This window comes from Aulonocara stuartgranti (assembly GCF_965226115.1).
Source record: "Aulonocara stuartgranti genome assembly, chromosome: 20".
Classification (NCBI taxonomy): domain Eukaryota; kingdom Metazoa; phylum Chordata; class Actinopteri; order Cichliformes; family Cichlidae; genus Aulonocara; species Aulonocara stuartgranti.
This window is the reverse complement of record NC_138956.1, coordinates 12,102,774-12,120,356: the sequence shown is the minus strand read 5'-3', so window position 1 is coordinate 12,120,356 and position 17,583 is coordinate 12,102,774. Positions and strand designations below refer to the sequence as shown.

The 17,583-nt window shown below is 40.3% G+C and overlaps 2 protein-coding genes across 4 annotated transcripts in view; both read left to right on the top strand.

Annotated features, from left to right (window-relative positions):
* The window catches only part of trim33 (tripartite motif containing 33), a 33,123-nt gene extending 22,158 nt beyond the window's left edge, over window positions 1–10,965 (top strand). For 2 of the 3 annotated variants that reach the window (XM_082518026.1, XM_082518028.1), the window contains 9 exons: window positions 1,634–1,763; window positions 2,036–2,099; window positions 3,521–3,674; window positions 3,857–4,287; window positions 4,626–4,737; window positions 4,815–4,889; window positions 7,227–7,379; window positions 9,428–9,478; window positions 10,204–10,965. In XM_082518026.1, coding sequence (XP_082374152.1) covers window positions 1,634–1,763; window positions 2,036–2,099; window positions 3,521–3,674; window positions 3,857–4,287; window positions 4,626–4,737; window positions 4,815–4,889; window positions 7,227–7,379; window positions 9,428–9,478; window positions 10,204–10,425 — 1,392 coding nt within the window. In that variant the 3' untranslated portion in view covers window positions 10,426–10,965. The remainder of the gene's footprint in view (window positions 1–1,633; window positions 1,764–2,035; window positions 2,100–3,520; window positions 3,675–3,856; window positions 4,288–4,625; window positions 4,738–4,814; window positions 4,890–7,226; window positions 7,380–9,427; window positions 9,479–10,203) is intronic. The other variant, XM_082518027.1, reaches the window with a different exon arrangement.
* A 1,333-nt stretch (window positions 10,966–12,298) lies between these two features.
* slc66a1 (solute carrier family 66 member 1) lies at window positions 12,299–17,582 on the top strand. Its single transcript, XM_082520159.1, has 8 exons — window positions 12,299–12,438; window positions 12,787–13,001; window positions 13,134–13,263; window positions 14,089–14,176; window positions 14,377–14,531; window positions 14,621–14,713; window positions 15,361–15,546; window positions 16,289–17,582. The coding sequence occupies exons 2-8, from the start codon at window positions 12,811–12,813 to the stop codon at window positions 16,373–16,375; spliced, it is 930 nt and encodes a 309-aa protein (XP_082376285.1). The 5' UTR covers window positions 12,299–12,438; window positions 12,787–12,810; the 3' UTR covers window positions 16,376–17,582.
* Window position 17,583: the final 1 nt, after the last annotated feature.

Here is a 17,583-nt window from a genome sequence, read left to right as displayed (position 1 = left end):
AGCTGCAGCCCCAATCCGTCTGTCGATCTCCGGCTCCCTTCTCCCATCACTCGTGAACAAGACCCCGAGATACTTGAACTCCTCCACTTGGGGCAGGAACTCATCCCCGACCCGGAGTGGGCACTCCACCCTTTTCCGGCTGAGAACCATGGCCTCAGATTTGGAGGTGCTGATCCTCATTCCCGCTGCTTCACACTCTGCTGCGAACCGTTCCAGTGCGAGCTGGAGGCCCTCACCCGATGAAGCCAACAGAACCACATCATCCGCAAAAATCAGAGATGAGATTCTGAGGCCACCGAAGCGAAAGCCCTCCGCCACTTGGCTGCGCCTAGAAATCCTGTCCATAAAAATTATGAACAGAACCGGAGACAAAGGGCAGCCCTGGCGGAGCCCAGGAACGGGAACGAGTCCGACTTATTGCCGGCAATGCGAACCAAGCTCTTGCAACGGTCGTATAGGGATCGAATGGCCCGTAGCAATGGGCCAGACACCCCATACTCCCGCAACACCTCCCACAGGACACCCCGAGGGACACGGTCGAATGCCTTCTCCAAGCCCACAAAACACATGTAGACTGGTTGGGCAAACTCCCATGCACCCTCGAGTATCCTCGAGAGGATAAAGAGCTGGTCCAGTGTTCCACGACCAGGACGAAAACCGCATTGTTCCTCCTGTATCCGAGGTTCGACTAACGGACGAACTCTCCTTTCCAGCACCCTGGCATAGACTTTCCCAGGGAGGCTGAGGAGTGTGTGTTAACTCTTTGTTAGGAAATTGTGTATCGCAGCACTAAAAAAAACGCAAATAGTTGCGCAATAAATATTAAAATGTATAAAGTTTGTATATGTTGTTTTCTGGTTGTATAATTGTTAGAGTGAATTGTTAAATGTTGTCATTTTTATGCTTACCATCTCTACATTGTTTTAACTCTGTGATGAAAGGAATTCATTCACCCAGATTCTCGAGGTTCTGGGCGGGGGCTGTAGTGTTTTATCACAGGCACATCCTATCTGGAAGATCTGTTTCTTGTGATGTTGCTTCCTGCTTTTATGACCCTTTTGGTCAGCAGGAGGTATCACACACACACACGCACACAGATGTTTACACATACACACGCATAGTGCCTTGTCTTTGTAACCATTTGGGGGTTTTACGTGGGTGGTGCTTTTGCTGTGATGTGTATTGTGTGAACTGTTTTCCCAATAAAAGGCAGCAAGCAGAGGCCATCGTTGGGGTCATTTTGTGGTAGACGCCAACGAGGCCTCCCTTGCAAGTACATCGATCGATCGCTGACTGTTTTGTTTTCTTCATGATGAATAAGTCTCTAAACCAGCGGGGCTTGTGGAAACACAGACCCAACAATAATCACTAGCACTGAAAGATGTTTAATATCTGTGAAGCTTAGATTAAAAAAACTCATAAATTAGATATTTGAAAACATGATGAGCAATGTGTGAATTTGTATAGTTACATAAAATGTGTCATGTGACCAGGAATGGTAAAGTTAGTTGCGATTACATGTGTCTGTAGCTGGTGGTGTTTACCTTGGTTGGATATCACTATTTCATTATTTGTTTATTTTTATTTTTGGCCTCTTCACTAACTTTTCTCTATCGCTCTACTTTTTTTGTAGTTGGAGGATGCAGGTACCAACTACCTTGGAGACCTTATGTATCGCGGGATCACAGCCAGCAAGCTTCAGCTGGGTTCAGTGGACATGAACCCCTCACCCGGACTATCCACACACTCTCCTGGATCTTCAGGTATCCGCATGTCTTTTTAAAATATCATTTAATGTTTTATTTGTAACGTTGTTGCAGTTTTAAATCACATACAGTCTATGGGATATTCGGGCGGCATTAATAGCTTTGGATTTTTAGCCTTTGATCTAAATGACACTGATTTTTTTTTTTCTTCTTCTTCTTTCTTTTCTTTCCCTGCTTAAGTGCTGTGTACATGTTGAAGAGCTTTAATGTGTACCCAGAGAAAGAGGTGATCATGGATGTTTTGTTCCTTGTTTCATTTATGTCTGCAGGTGTGTCTAATTCCCATACGCCAGCACGGCCTTCCAGCAACTCCAGCACAGGCAGCAGGGGCAGGTAAGACAACATAAGTCAAAATTTTATTAGCAAGGAGAAAGGATTTACAAGTGTTTCCATGACCTTTAGCATAGTGTTGGGTCCATAATAATGTAAAATTTTTCATTTATATCATTTACATCTGTAGCGATAATATAATCATATAAGATCTACAATATGAATATATTGTGGTATTATTTTAATATTGAAAGAACTGTGTGGGAAAATGCTTTTTATATGTGCAGTAATCAGCTCAAAAGTAATTGGACTAATCGACACTAAACCGGTCCAGCTTAGGTACAAAAAGGGGTCGTTTAGATTAAGATTGAATCCTGATGCTGTGAGGAGCTTAAGTAAAAATCTGCTGTGGATGTATTGACTATTGTTTCTGTTTTATGGCAACATCATTCACTCAGGAGAAAATGTCCTGATAAATGGGTGTGATAAATTGCTTTGTAAAGAAAATGACTGAACAGAACAGTCAACAATGCTTGATGAGTTGTTGTTTGTACAAAGATGTGAAGTAGAATTGTGGATTTTGGCTGATGCAATAAAAAAGCTACCTCTGTAAAAATGATGGACAAAGAAAACTGTGGAGGATAAATAGCAACTACTCTTTGTACCATCTCATCTTTCAAGATAAGCGGTGTTTCTGTTATAGTTTGGGCAATCAGTGGAAATGCTCGCACACTGATGATTTTAGTGCCGATGGAGGCAACAGGATGAATGCACAGGATGAGTGTACAGGAGTCTGCTGTGTGCTGAGATTCAGACAAATGTATTAAAACTAATTGAAGGACTCTTTAGCATCTTTGAAATGCTGACAACACAACCACATTAAAACAAATACATCTTACTGGCTGATTTAGTCACCTGTTGAAAGTCTGAGCTGCACTCAACTTGATATAAGATGATGCTCCTATCAGAGCATCACCAGAAAACAAATAGTGTCTCCTCTGTAGATCCAGGATTTCAGGAAGTCTTTGCTTCTCCTAGGCAAGATGTATTAAAGGTGCTCTATTTCACAGTGTTTTCACTGTTAAATGTGATGTTAAATTTGGCAACTGTAATTTTAATCTTTGCTATGTTATTTACATCTTAACATGAGAACTGTATGTGGTCTGGAACGGGAGTCAGACAACTTTGCATTTTCCTTCTTGTATCTCCATTCTTCTGATTCAGAAATCGTGCGTTTTTGTTCTGCATTTATTAATAGAAAGGTTTGTTTGGACAGAGAAAATAAGAGTGCAGAACAAATAAAAGTTATTTCAAATGAAATAACCCTCTCTAGCCTATCTATTTAAAAAATAATGCTTTACAAAAACGACTGGGTCAGAACAAAATTCATGTTCTTTTCCAGTTATGCAGGTTTATTCATAATAAGTCAATTATATATAAATGAGGAAGCATGATAAAATTTGGTTTGTTTTTATCTGTTTCAGCTGTAGTTCTGCAGGAAGGGGAGGGCCAGGAGGTGGAGCAGCAGTGGAGCAGGTGACGGTGAAGCAGGAGCCTGGTACAGATGACAGCTATAGCTGTCCAGCTTCTTCTCTGAAGACAGAGCGGGGGAAAGATGCTGGAAGGAGTGCCTGCATGGTATGATATATACAGTTGTAATGTGATAATATCATATTGCAGTACAGCACTGCAAATTCAACAGAAAAGTGATATGATAACACTGTTGACAAAGCTGTATTTAGTTAGAGTAGTGTCTTTATTTTGTCAAATATTGTCGTTTTGCATTAAAACACTGCTTTGTGTGTGCTTTTCCCCTGAAGATGAGCAGTCCAGAGAACAGCCCCCATCCTGTAGTGGGAGCTGTATCTGCAGGCCAAGACACTCTCAAGGCTCTAGGCGAGCGCATCAAAACGGAACCTCAGTCTGAGACACCTTGTTCTGGACTCAATGACTCCAGTACAGCCGCGTCATCTTCTTCCACAACCACAATGACCTCCACTACCTCGTCAGCCACAGAGAGCAGCAGCACCACGACAGTCGCTCCACTCACTAATGGAAACTCAAATAAGGGGGGAGAAACCAAAAGGAGTGAGGCTTCTACTGGAACCGGGAATGTTGAAGGGAAAGAGGATGACCCAAATGAAGACTGGTGTGCTGTTTGTATCAATGGCGGTGATCTGCTGTGCTGTGACCGGTGCCCCAAAGTGTTTCACATGAAATGCCATGTACCCACCATAAAAATATTTCCAAAGTAAGTGATTACAATGGAGTTTTATTTTATTTTATTGATTGGACGTCCCCTAAAAAAAGATTACAGATCTCCCAAATGCTTTAGATTAAAATCTTATTTTTACAAGGTCACTCTGTGAAACATAGATGCAATAAAACTTCAAAAGCACAATAAATTAAAATAAAAAGTAGTTGGGTGGATTTCAGGAAGTCACAGATGCAACAGAAAAAAGAAAGACATTAGTAATAGCCGAATAATAGTCACAGGCTGTGATACCAGCAGACGCGTTGATCTCTTTAAACCCCCAAACACACTTCCATGCGATTCTGAATGTGCTGTGTGTTATTTGTGTGTCACAGGGGCGACTTTCTCTGCACGTTTTGTCGGAGTATAACCAACCCTGAAATAGAGTACTGTGATGATAGCAGGAAGGGCAAAGGAGAGCCGGGCCTGAGTGCTGAGGACCAAAGGGTCAGTAAAACAACCACAGTAATCCACATTGATGTGACTGATACAAGGCAACTAATTCTCTCTTCTTACGTCCTCAGAAATGTGAACGCCTCCTGCTGTACATCTTCTGTCATGAGCTCAGCGTGGGCTTTAGGGAACCTGTTCCTAGCTCTGTAAGTAGCACTGTGTCAGCTGTGCTGCACCACCATTGCTGCTGTGAAGATTCTACTTCCTTGTGTTGTTAGCAAAATTTAATTGTTCCTCATTTCGTGTGTTGTTTGACATTAACTCCTGTGTTTTCTGTTTTTCTTCCAAAATTAATAAATGTCCGATTATATGGGCTCAAAATGTGGTCATAAATATTTTGTACTTGTAAATCGGTTTTGTACTTGTAAAAAAGATTTGTATGTGAAAAAAAAAAAATTTGTGCGTGTGTAAAAAAGATTTGTATGTGTAAAAAAGATTTGTGTGTGGACTTAGCCAAAAAAAACCCTGCAAGTTACAACTACGAATTTTGACCCTATTTTTCTTCCTTTCATCTGATTGGTGAATGTCATGTCAATCACAAATGTAACAATCCAATCAGAGAACAGATGGGTTTGGCTGTCGGAGGGGCGCTTTTTTTGAACTGCAGGTCTTTGAAGGGAATAAATGCCCTTTTACATGCCAACCCAGCGTTTTCCTTCATCACCACGAAGGAAAAAAGTGTGGTCGTCCGAGTTTGGTGATTTTTGTGTCACAGGACTACGTGTTTAATACAGGGACTTCCACAGCCTTTTCAACAGCGCTGCGGACCGCGGGGTGGGGGCGGGCAGTGTTTTGGAAATGACAGTCTTCATTACAAAGCTTTCTTCGTTATGAATTAGCATACATGTTTTTATTGAACATTTAAAGAACTAGCAAAAAAACACCACAAACTATTGTAGTTCACATAAAGTCAGAGATAAAAACGACAAGGAGCAGGTGCATCTAGCACAGGTAGAGCTGCTGCAAAAACTCACAGAGCTCAGCAGCAAATTCTGGATCCTTTGCTTTTAGTTAGCAGTTAGCATTAGCAGCACATCCTGCGTCCGATGTGAAAGGACTTTTATGCTGCGCGCTGTGACTCACAGCAATGGTCCCGGGTCAGCCCTGGCGTTGTGTTAAACTAATCCTAAAGTAATAATGTATTTCTAACCACTGATATACCACAACTTTTTCCTTTCAACAGCTGCTGAAAGTAAGGGGACCTAACTGCTATCGGATATTTATATAGAGATTACCCTTCAAGGACCTGCAGTTCAAAAAAGTGCCCCTCCGACAGCCAAACCCATCTGTTCTCTGATTGGATTGTTTAATTTGTGATTGACATGACATTGACCAATCAGCTTAAAGGAAGAAAAATAGGGTCAAAATTCGTAGTTGTAACTTGCAGGGTTTTTTTTGGGCTAAGTCCACACACAAATCTTTTTTACGCATACAAATCTTTTTTACGCACACAAATCTTTTTTACGCACGCACAAATTTTTTTTACAAATACAAATCTTTTTTTACGCACGCACAATTTTTTTTTTTTTTTTTTACACATACAAATCTTTTTTACAAGTACAAAACCGATTTACAAGTACAAAATATTTATGACCACATTTTGAGCCCATACGATTACTGTAGAACTGACGGTAGCTTGTGGTCTCAGTGGATACACTTACCCCACTTTTTTGCTTAAAATTTTTTTTTCTTACAATTTTTTTCTGATGTATTGAAAAATTTCTGTTCTTGTCAGGCTCTTATTACCACATATAGAACCACCTTTTATATTTTTAACTGATTCTTCGGGAGGGATCTTCCTGTGTTCTGGTGGTTTGCAGCACATGCCAATGTGACCACAGCATTTATATGTCCCAGCCACCTGCCTTTTGCAGGTCTTCCTCTTTGCTTTCGCCTCACATTTCTTACCTGTCCTTACTGTCAAGCTGCAAATACAGGCAGAAATGCTGAAAGAAAAAGTTTAAGATTTTAAAAGTGAAGTGGTATTTTGATTTTCATGGCCAGAGGCCATCTAAAAACTGAGGTTGTCCTCTCATTGCTCTTTCTTGTCCTTAGAATTTTAGAAATTTAGAAGTTACGACACTAGGTCCAAAGGGTAGGATCTCCTGCGACAGATATCAAAATCCACACAAGTTTGTGTAAAGTAATGTATTTGTACCGTATTATTTCACATGTTCTTTGGCATGTATTCGGTATAAGTTACTCAAACATGCTGTGCTAATAATGGGTTTCATTTTGCTGTATGCCCATTTATATTGGACTGCACTATAGCATGGCTGCAATTTACTGCTACCACAGTTGTGGGTTATGACAGTGTTTAAATGCATCTTTGTTTCTAAACGTCTGATCTGCTGTTGGGGTTTGGGGAAATCTCTAAATTCTAAAATCTTTACAATCTAAAAACGTTGTTTACGTCTCACCAAAAGAAAAATATTTGGAGTCATGTGAAATAATTTGAGATGTTATCTGACCTGCTTTTTTAGGTACCCAACTATTACAAGATAATCAAGCAGCCCATGGACCTAAAGAAGGTGAAGAAGAAGCTGCAGCTGCGGAATTCCCAGTACTACCAGTCTGTCCAGGAGTTTGTGTCCAATATGCGCCTGGTCTTCAAAAACTGTGCGAAATACAACGAGGTGAGCAGCATGAGTCTTGAGACTGCTTCAGGGAATGGCATCTGCTTGTGTGTGCATGCAGACGTGGGTTAGACTGATATGGTTTGATATTTGAATTGCCTGCCGATTCAAAAAATTGAATTATTTGACCATTTTCATGGTCAAACAATAAAAGGCAAACCGTCATATTTGTCTAACCTGATTATGAACACTGCCTGGTATTTCGAGGGGAAATTGGGTGTTTAGGTAGAGTGTGTTCAGTTTCGTACACTAACACTGGCTGTTGAAGGATGGAGTGAGTGTCACTGTGCTCTTTTTACACTGGCTGCAAGAACACCGTGTGACTGTTAACACCGTCTGCGTTATAATGAAACCCCACATTTTTTTTTTTTAATGGATGGCTGTGATTACCTGTTTATTTTTAATACAGTTCACATAATGTTCATCTACATTCTCCTTAGGAGAAATAATGCATTTTTACACATGGATGTATTTATTTTTGTTGTTTCGTGGCACTGAAATGCTGGTGGTTTATCAGGAAGTCTGGACTACAGTTCTGGCTAATATTGACTGTGAACACTGAGCCTTGTAGCATGGCTTCACTATATAGATGCAGTGTAATATAATGTGACTGAAATTAACAGCAAGTATGGTTCTCATCTGTGAAGGATGTTGGTCAAAACATCATGTGATTAGCTGGAATGTAATACTTTCTGGTTTTCAGTGAGAGTTGCCAAATATCAGTGAGTCATTCCAGTGATTATGATAATCGCAAAATATAAAGTTAGGTCATTCATTTATAGTTTATCGTTTTTGGCATTTTTTTTTTGTCTTCATTTGGATAGAAGTGAGTATAGCTGGGAAACGGGGAGAGTCAGGAAAGAGGAAAATGGTAAAGGTGTGACCAGCTAGGAATTCACTGCTGCTTGATGGCATATGTGCCCATGTTAAATGCTGTGGTCGCTTCCAAAGATACATTTATTACATACCAGTGGTTGAGACATCAGAGATGCGCTTCTGTTAGAGAAAGAACACCAGTTTAAAAAATGTATGGGATGCTGTGTAACAAAAAAACCAAAACAAAATGCATTTATTTGTAAATCTCATAAACCCATGTTTCATTCACAATGGAACATAGAAAACATAAAATGTTTAAACTGGGACTTATTTTCTCATTTTCAATTTGGTGTCAGCAACAGGTCTCAAAACAGCTTGGATGGGGCCAATAAAGGTCTGGAAGAGAAAGTGGTACTAAAAATGGTGATGACATTGAAATTGACACATATGGAAAAAAAAATCATATGAACGTGATCCAGAAACTCTGTCTCCTCAGGGCCAACGCTCATTTAAAATGGAGTGAGACAAAGTGGAAATGAAAATGACAATGAAATTCGAGAACTGTTGAGCAGGCTACAGTCCTCCATGAGATAAGAATGGGACTGCTTATTCCTCTCCCATTCCTCTCCCCAACATCCAGCAGCAGCTCTCCTCAGTTCTCATATGTTTGCAGATTATTGTTGAAACACGAGGGGATGCTAGACAGTGGTAAACATGGTCCTGTCCTAACTTTCTTTTTTTCTTTTTTCTTTTAAAAAAAAAAAAAGATGTGTTGCTACCATCAAATTCAAATTGAGCTAATATTGTTTTGTGGAACAGTAAAATGCCTCAGTTTGAACATTTGATGTTTTCTGTGTTTCACTGTTTGTGTTTATGAGATTTACAAATAACTCATTGCATTCTGTACGATTTACATTTTAATGTAAACTTACATTGAAATTGGGGCTTTAAAACAAGAAATGTGACTGTTGTTGATACAGGAAAAAAGATGCCAGAGAGCTAAACTTGTATTCACTAAAGTTATCACTAGCTGCGTGTGGCTTCCTGTATCCTGTGCGATCTTTACCTGCTGTTAATTTCTGCAGTAATGGGGATACGCACTTTTGTATTCGAGCACAGAAGGCCCGAACAGATTTCTGATCTGTTATTATGTTACCTGCCTATGCTGTGAACTCTTTTCTTTCCCCCTGCTGCTTCACTGTCTTTGTTGTAATGTTATTGCCCCTTTTTAGATGTCTCGAATAATCCAGGTTTATGATGAGGAGAAACAGATTAATACACAGGTAAGCCGTTTCAAATGGAGTGCAGATCTCCTGCCCCCTCCCACTGAGGCTCCAAGAAAAGTTGTACCCCTTTATTAAAGAGAAGAGAATTTCCTTAGATGATGTATGAAGATTAAAGTGTCATTTTGATTGCGCACTGTTTAGAAAAGTATGTCAGATGAGAGGGTGTTTGGAGAATCAAAATAAATCTGTTTAAAAGTGTTTCTGTTTGACTGTTGATGGCTTTAAGTCTGTTTAGTTTTATCGTGTAAGCCATAGAGCATCCAGTGCCTATCTACTACTTTTTTTTTATTGTTTGTTTGTTTGTTTGTTTGGAAAGGGTGGAGGCTGTTACATTTCGGCTTTTTTGTTTCTATTTGACATGCACGTGTGTGCCTTGTGCATATAGTGAGCGTCTGAGGATTTCAACAACCTTTAAATAGTCAGATACTATATTTGACCCTACTGGCTGATTAGATCACTAAAACTTTGCAACTTCCATTTATTGTGGAAATGCTTCAGGGAGCCACAGTGGGACAGGGAGGCAGGAAATCCTTGCTCTGTACATCAAGGTTGAGCCGGGGTTACCCCGCCATCAGGAGTCTTAACCAGATCTAATTTGTCTCCTCATTCTCCTCTTCCCCTTCCCGCTTCAACCTATTCATTCTTTCTGCCCAATGGCATTCTCACACAATCTTCCTTCATGTCACTCCTTTTCCCACCTCCTCCTCTTCCTCCTCTGACAGGTGGGATCAGAGATGGCGATATCCGGCAAGGCAGTGAGCCTGTACTTTGAGGAGAAGTTGCAGGAGATCTTCCCAGGCCAAAGCTTTCCTGAAACAGCTGAACCCGAATCTCCGCAAGAAAAAGAAAAGGAGGACGACAATACAGACGACTCCGAGGACGACTTCATACAGCCCCGACGCAAACGGTTGAAAACGGATGAGAAAGTGGTCCACATCAAGTGAGACCCTCATCACGAAGGAAATGAGAGAAGTGAAAAACTGCCTTCCTCATATCCCACACTTCTCTTTGGAGAAAGGAAACACAAAAAACAGATGAGAGATTCTGTAAAAGAAGCTTGGTTTATTTCATCCTTGGCTTTTGAAAGAATTACTCTCAACTACACTAGACATCTGCTTTTCTGAGAACTCTTTACGGACTGAAAGATGGAAGAGCTGCATTCCCTTATTATTTCATGGACATTCAGATTCGCTTGGAAAGATTTTGAAGTAGAACTTGTTTTGCAGTAGTTAGGAAAATGTTGTTTCTTTTCTATCATCCGTTTTCATATGTAGATTTGTTGTGACAATTGCTTTATAAAAACAAAGAAACCCCCTGTTCTGTTTAATGTATTAAATATATACTTTGACAAGAAGCCTACCAAGTATTTGTATGACTTTGTGGAAACGTTGTGTAAATAAGAGAATCTAGCTCACTGAAGGTGTTCCTGCCGTATTAATGTTTGGGTGCGTCATCAATAAAACCTGTTCTTGAAATATAACAAAGAGAATGTGTTGTGTGGAATAGATTTGAGGTTATCAGAGTTTGCTGTATTGTCATTATGATGGATAATTCTAGTTTAGATCTGTTATGGGTTGGATTTCAGGATATTCCTTTGTCCAGAATGGTGCCGCTCACAGCAGTCACGGCTACATTTCTTTATAGAAAGCCTCCAGTCCAGTTACACACCTGTCACAAGGAAAGCCTGACGTTTACCGGCAACAATAGCGACTATACAGACAATATTTGATACATTTGTAACATCAGCAGTCAATAATTTACTCTGGCACATCATCAGGCTTACTAAAGCTGCAGGCTCATTAACTAAAGGAGTGAGTAACTATTCTATTAACCTAAAACCTTCATCATTCCAGGTCTACATTAAAGTATCTGAAAGGCATTAAACAGACTTCAGTCAGTAAAAAGGAATAATTTCCTCATAGATTCTTTTGAGTTGATGCACTGTTCCTTTAGAGGAAGTCCGACACCGACCTCAGCGTTTCTTCGTGTTGTAATGACTCTGACACATAAAACTTGAGCGTCTCCTCCTGGCTTAAACTGGTCTCCGAGGACCACGTGACATCGGAAACTTAGGAAGCCTGTTAATAAAAGCCACGCGAGCTGACAACAGAGACTTTAGATGCTGAGTCGCCAATCTGACAGTCAGCTGACGCTATCGTGGAGTGTTTAAAAAAAAAAAAAAAAAAATAGGAAATGAGTCCTCTCTCTGCTTTCCCGTTCAACATCTGACGTTGGAGTTCATCGTGCTTTTCAGGTAGGATTTAGTTGCGGAATATGCAAATGATCAGAAATATTTTTATTATAATATTAGGTTATTTTGCCACCTCTAATAAAATTGCCTTAGTTGTCCTGTCGAAGTTTAAAGTTCCTTTTATTTTATTTTATAACATACAGCAGGATTAACTTGTATTGATGTAATTATCGTGTGTATGCTGCTTACTCAAATACAGTAAATATTGGTGACGTGGTCTACTACAAAGGCTAGAATAACTAATGTAAGCAAATGAACCACTTTAACAGGACTTGGCAATATGTGATGGGAGTATGTGAAATGTGTGAGCCTCACTTCTGCAGGTATGTGACAATAACGGGAAAACGTACTGTAAGCATGTCCCTTCGTCTAAATACACTTTTCACAACTAAATTGTGTGAATCAGAAAATTATTTATTATATAATAATTTGTCGACATTATAAATAACCAAAATACAGATAAATTATATTGGTTTAAAATCAATGCGTTAACGCGTCTGGGTCAAACTGAATTTGTTTTTTAAAGGACCAGCTCATTTAATTTGCACCGCAGGTCATATGACGAGTATGTAATCACGTGACTCGTGACTCACGGCTCTGACGCTCCATCAATCAGCTCACACTGAACCTGTTTGTTTCTCGCTTGCTTCGTTTTTACCTGCCATTTCTGACTTGTTCTTCTGAGGACTCCGCCGACACCTCCCAGGCAAGATAAATTTAGCACTTTGTTTACTATGAGTGGGGTCGTTTGGTGATGTTATCCACGTAAAAGCCGCGCACGTGATCCAGTAAACGGTTATCAGGTAGCTGCCGCTTAGCAGCTTAAGCTAACAGACCGTTTCTTGTTATCTGTTTTTGTATTACGTCTGAAAATAGTTTTAGGGCGATGCTAGCTGAATGTGGAAGTGAAGCGGCTGTTTTCATTTTTGTTTCGAACGGCATGTAGTTTGAGGTCCTTATGTGATGTTGTCGGTAGTGTCCTCCGCGCTTGTGCTATCATAGTGACTGTGTAGTGAAGATCTGGTTTCATAAGCTGAAGGTGTTGTTTTTACAGAGGCGTCGGTCAGCTTGAAGAACAATGTCCACAGACGGAGTCCTCACACGCGCCACCCTTGGATGGACTACTTCAGAAAACTTCACTTCTCTGTGTCCTAATGGGTCCAAATGGGTTTGGGAGGGCCTTGGGGAATGTGCCCAAGATGCCAGAGATATGGCCAGCGTCTACCTGGGCCTCCTGTCCATCCTCTGCTTCCTGGTGTCTTCATTTCCGTAAGTTTTTATGTTGGTGTCTGTGACTCTGAGCAAACCTTAACTGAACTAAGTGACCTGTATATTTCCATCTCATCTCTCTCTGAATAGTCAGATCAGTAATGCTGATTGTAATACTGCCTCTGATTACAGGCAGTATTACAACTCGTGGAAAAGTGGGAATATGGATCAAGCGCTCTCCATTTGGTTTTTGCTGTTGTGGTTGGGAGGTGACTCTTGTAATCTGATTGGGTCATTTTTGGCAGATCAGCTTCCGCTTCAGGTAAGTTGTAGGGATGTGATCCTTAAGTGGAGTTTAATGTAGAAAATATCAAAAGCAGTGGTGGATGCTCAGTGGTGTTTGTAAAACATCAGAAATTATGTGTCACTGGTTTTTTCTTTTATTTAATCCCCCCCCCCCAAAAAACAAAAAAAAAAAACAAAAAAAAAAAAAAACAACTTTGTGTGGTTTGCAGTGTAATGTCGAAAATGTGTCATTTTTGTGTCATTGATGGAGAGATTTCGCAGTTCTTTCCTCCCCACTGCTGTCAGACTCCACAACAAAGACTCAAACTGATCAAACACACACATCCACACATGTGCAATAACACTAAGTGCGATACTCTTTATCTGACAAAGTTGTACTTTTACTCAGTTGTATTAAGCATTTGTATTCTATTTTTATCCTATTGTATATTTTATTCTGTTTATTCTACTGTATATAGTATTTTATTCTATTCTGTACAGCTGTGTACAGTATTTTATTCTTATAGTATTCTAATTTTTGCTTCATAACGTTTGCACTGTCCACTTCCTGCTGTGACAAAACAAATTTCCCACGTGTGGGACTAATAAAGGTTATCTTATCTTTTCAAGTTTATGTCAGCTAACTATTTCTTGATCAGTAAAATTTGTGTCATGTTGTTTTAGTTTCGCAATGGGCTGCATAGAAATACTGATCCATACAGCATTTGTAGACTGCTTTTTGGTTGTTGTTGTTTTGTTTTTTTTAAAGCAAATTCCATGACAACAGCTAAATCTGTGTTAAGAAAGTCGTTTTTTTCCATTGATCTGTGTCGTTTTGTTTGTCTCTCTTCTTTTCATTCAGCAATACACAGCTATTTATTACGTTGCAGCTGACTTGATCATGCTGAGTATGTACACGTACTACAAGCTGAAGAACAAAGCTTCTCAAGGTGAGCTTTTTTTGGGGGGGGGTGGGTGGTTTGCCAGCAGTTTTCAATAGAAGAACCAATACCTCTCCTGGAATGTTGTAGCCTCTTTAGACCTGTGTGCTATCGACGTGACGAGAGGTTAATCTGTGTACCCTGTATTTATCTGATGAGCTGTCGTCTGGTCAATTGATTGAGTAACTTATATGTTGTCCTTTCACCAGGCAGGACACGTTTGCTCGTGGTTGGCGTATCCTGCTTCTTATGCTTTGCCACAAGCCTCACCCAACTCCCAGATGTAGGCCCCCACAAGGAAATCATTTCTTCTGGGTTCAGAAGTCGCTCCTTGCTCTCAACCTCTAGCACTAGCTCTATCACAGTGAGTCCTGTTTATTTGCTAAACTGATTTGAAGAAAACTTTTTTTTGTATGTGTGTGTAAAGTAGCATCTCCCCCTCTGTTTCTTCAGCCTTTTACCACTAAAGAGATTATTGGTTTCTGCATTGGGTCAGTGTCATCAGTCCTCTACCTCTGTTCCAGAGGTCCACAGATATACACTAATGTGAGTATGACAAAGTACGGTCTGGTATAAATGTGTAAAGGATTCTGCCCGACATCCTGCAAAGTGTAGGCAGTAGTCAGTAATCCAATGTTATAAAGAGGGAAAAATTACTTTAATTTGTCTCAAGGTTATTTAAGTCCTAGTGGCAAGCAAGAGTAGTATTTCCATGACCACGTACTGCTCCAAGTTTTAAATTATCTTTTAAATAAAGAATATTATCCAGTTAAGTTCAATATGTAAGCTAAAGCATGCTCGCAAATGTTTACTAAAGTGAAAGAAGAAATTTGCTGTACCTGAACAAGAGAAAATGCAAGTGAAACGGCCCGTTTCCCTTGCTAAAAACGAAACTAAAAAGCGCTATACTACTACTGCTTCGTCTCTTACCTGATGTCAGCCTGATTCAGTTGCATTTTAGTTGGTAAACCCACATAGTCTTGCTCACCCACTTAAACTGAGACTGTAACTTGCATGTTTTGGTAGATAGCTCAAAAACTAAAAAGAAAATCTATAAGTGTTTCGACTTTATCCATCTAACCGTGTACTTATTGGCTGTTGAAATGTCATCCATTCCTTTGTAAATAAAAGTGAATAAATTAACACAACATTTTCCTCACTTCCTTTTTCTGCTGTCTCGTTTTCCCCTGCAGTTCAAGAGGAAGTCGACACAGGGAGTTTCTTACTTCCTGTTCGCGCTGGTCATCCTGGGAAACACTACATATGGTCTAAGCGTCCTTTTGAAGAACCCTGACCTGGGCCAGGGTGAGAGCAGCTACATGATCCACCACGTGCCCTGGCTCATCGGCAGCCTCGGCACCCTCAGTTTAGACCTTATTGTATCCTTTTAAGAGAAGCGAAAACATGTACGGGGAGGCTGGGCCTCATGCCTCTGCTGCATGTATGTGGCACATATTTATGAAATTCTGACCGGAAGGGCAGCAGAGCTCTTTAGTGGGGATTAGTTGATTGTGTATTGAACACAATATGGCATATTAATAGTTGCAGGGAAACGGGTTCATGGTTAGGAAAGAAACAAGTCAGTTAAAGCTGCCTCAGTGAAGCCTGTAGGCTACTTCTTTCTTTGCACTGCGTTGAAATGAAGCCACAAGCTGTTTTGTTTTTAGTTAACAGTGACAGTGCAGAAGGGAGCAGCCTGATGATGACTGACATTTAGCAAACATCAGATCAGTGTGGTTCCCTAATTGTGGGTAGTGCGTGTAAATATTTATCTTGGGGTACATCTCTGCTGTCACTGTCTTATGCAGCTTATTTAAAGCTAGCCCATAATCGGCACTGGGACATGGGAAGGTATAGTGGACGTGTTTCTGTGAACGCTGGTTGATCGCTTCAGCCCAGTTTGGAGTCAGTGTTTGCTGAATAGTAGACTGTATTTTTTGTACTATGAATTATGGTGTTTGTCTTTCATTACTTTGCGGTCAAATATTCACTGAAATGAGTAATTAAGGAAGCAGCTGGAGTCTGTACTCTTCTGAGTGAAATCCTCTGGTACTGTCTGCTTTTGCATTTAAAAACAAACAAAACCGAAACATTTTTATGTTCTTTAACGCTGTGATCCAGATCTCTGTCCAGTTCCTGATGTACCGTAACGCTCGGCCACGGGTGGAAGTCAACCACGATGAGACAGCACCTCTTATCAGGAGCTAAACCAGAACAGCCAGAGCTCATCGGTGGCGATCGACCGAATGCTCGCTGTCAGTCGGATCCTTACAATCATCTTTCTGACGCCATCAGGATCTGAACTGGAGACTTGGTGTTATAGATGTATTTATTATGCTGTCAGCCTCTTTAATGTTTACAATCAAGTTTTGTATGTGATTAGTACAGCAGCAATTGAAGTTCTTCACTTTTAGTGAGTTTTACTTTTAGCGTTAAAGGGACGGTTAAAGGTTTCGGGTGTCAGACGTGGATGAAAATATCCCCGTCATCCTGAGACTGAAGTCTCCAAGCTCAGACTTGAAATTTCTAGTAAAAACATCTCGGCTGCATGTGAGCAAGCAAGGGACTGAAACCCATCTCCTATCAAGCAGGCTTGGTGGACCTGTAGCAAAGTATAACACATCCTTTCAGAAAAGGTGATCAGCCTGTATTTGCTTTGATTACCATTATGACAATTTTACTGTTTAATCAGTTTTATTATAACGGGGGGGACATTTTTCAACTTCCTGTAATTGGCTTCCCAACAACAGCAGGGACGCCTGTTTTACTAATGGCCTTTTGTGAGCCTTTGTGTGCCCCGGTGCTTTCATAACGATACCGTGGAAAGAACTTCAGTCACTTTAAATTTTTAAAACGTGATAAATCTAAGGATTATAACAAGCCCAGATGTCTTTTGTCAGCAGGAGCCACTTGTTTACTAAGAAGTTAGGTGAACATGGCCCCTGAGCTCTCAATATGATGCCAACGCTCATGTGATATTATAAACTTGCTGCCTGGAGTGATGATGTCACTGAGAGGTTTCTCTTTTATTCTGGTGCTTTAAGTTGCCAAACCATTTGTCAGCTAGCTAACCACTGCATGAAGCCCTGATCTCTGTAATTGATACCTCCTGTAACTTGAATCCGGTGTTTTCCGGGGAGGGTACACATGACTGTAGTGATGTCTAACTGAACAAAAGAGTCACTTGTATTTGGTCAGTTTTAATTGGTGGTCGCACCAAGTGCCATGCTTATTTGTTTGTCTGGATCAGTTTTTATTGCACTGGTGATGAAGTCACATCGCTTAGCACAGATTTTCAGTACCTTCATGTTTTACATTTTCATCTTCAGTGTTTTGCACAAAAGTATGTACCTGCAGGTCTGGTAAATTAACTTTGGGATAGAGTACTGAAAAGATTAAACTCATCCAGACCATAT

What these genes read in the sequence shown, in the direction of transcription:
- slc66a1 (XM_082520159.1), top strand. Translation starts at nt 12,811, where the DNA reads ATGTCCACAGACGGAGTCCTCACACGCGCCACCCTTGGATGGACTACT. An exon ending in CTAGCACTAGCTCTATCACA is followed by an intron (nt 14,532 to 14,620) that starts GTGAGTCCTGTT and finishes CTGTTTCTTCAG; the next exon opens with CCTTTTACCACTAAAGAGAT. An exon ending in CCCTCAGTTTAGACCTTATT is followed by an intron (nt 15,547 to 16,288) that starts GTATCCTTTTAA and finishes GCTGTGATCCAG; the next exon opens with ATCTCTGTCCAGTTCCTGAT.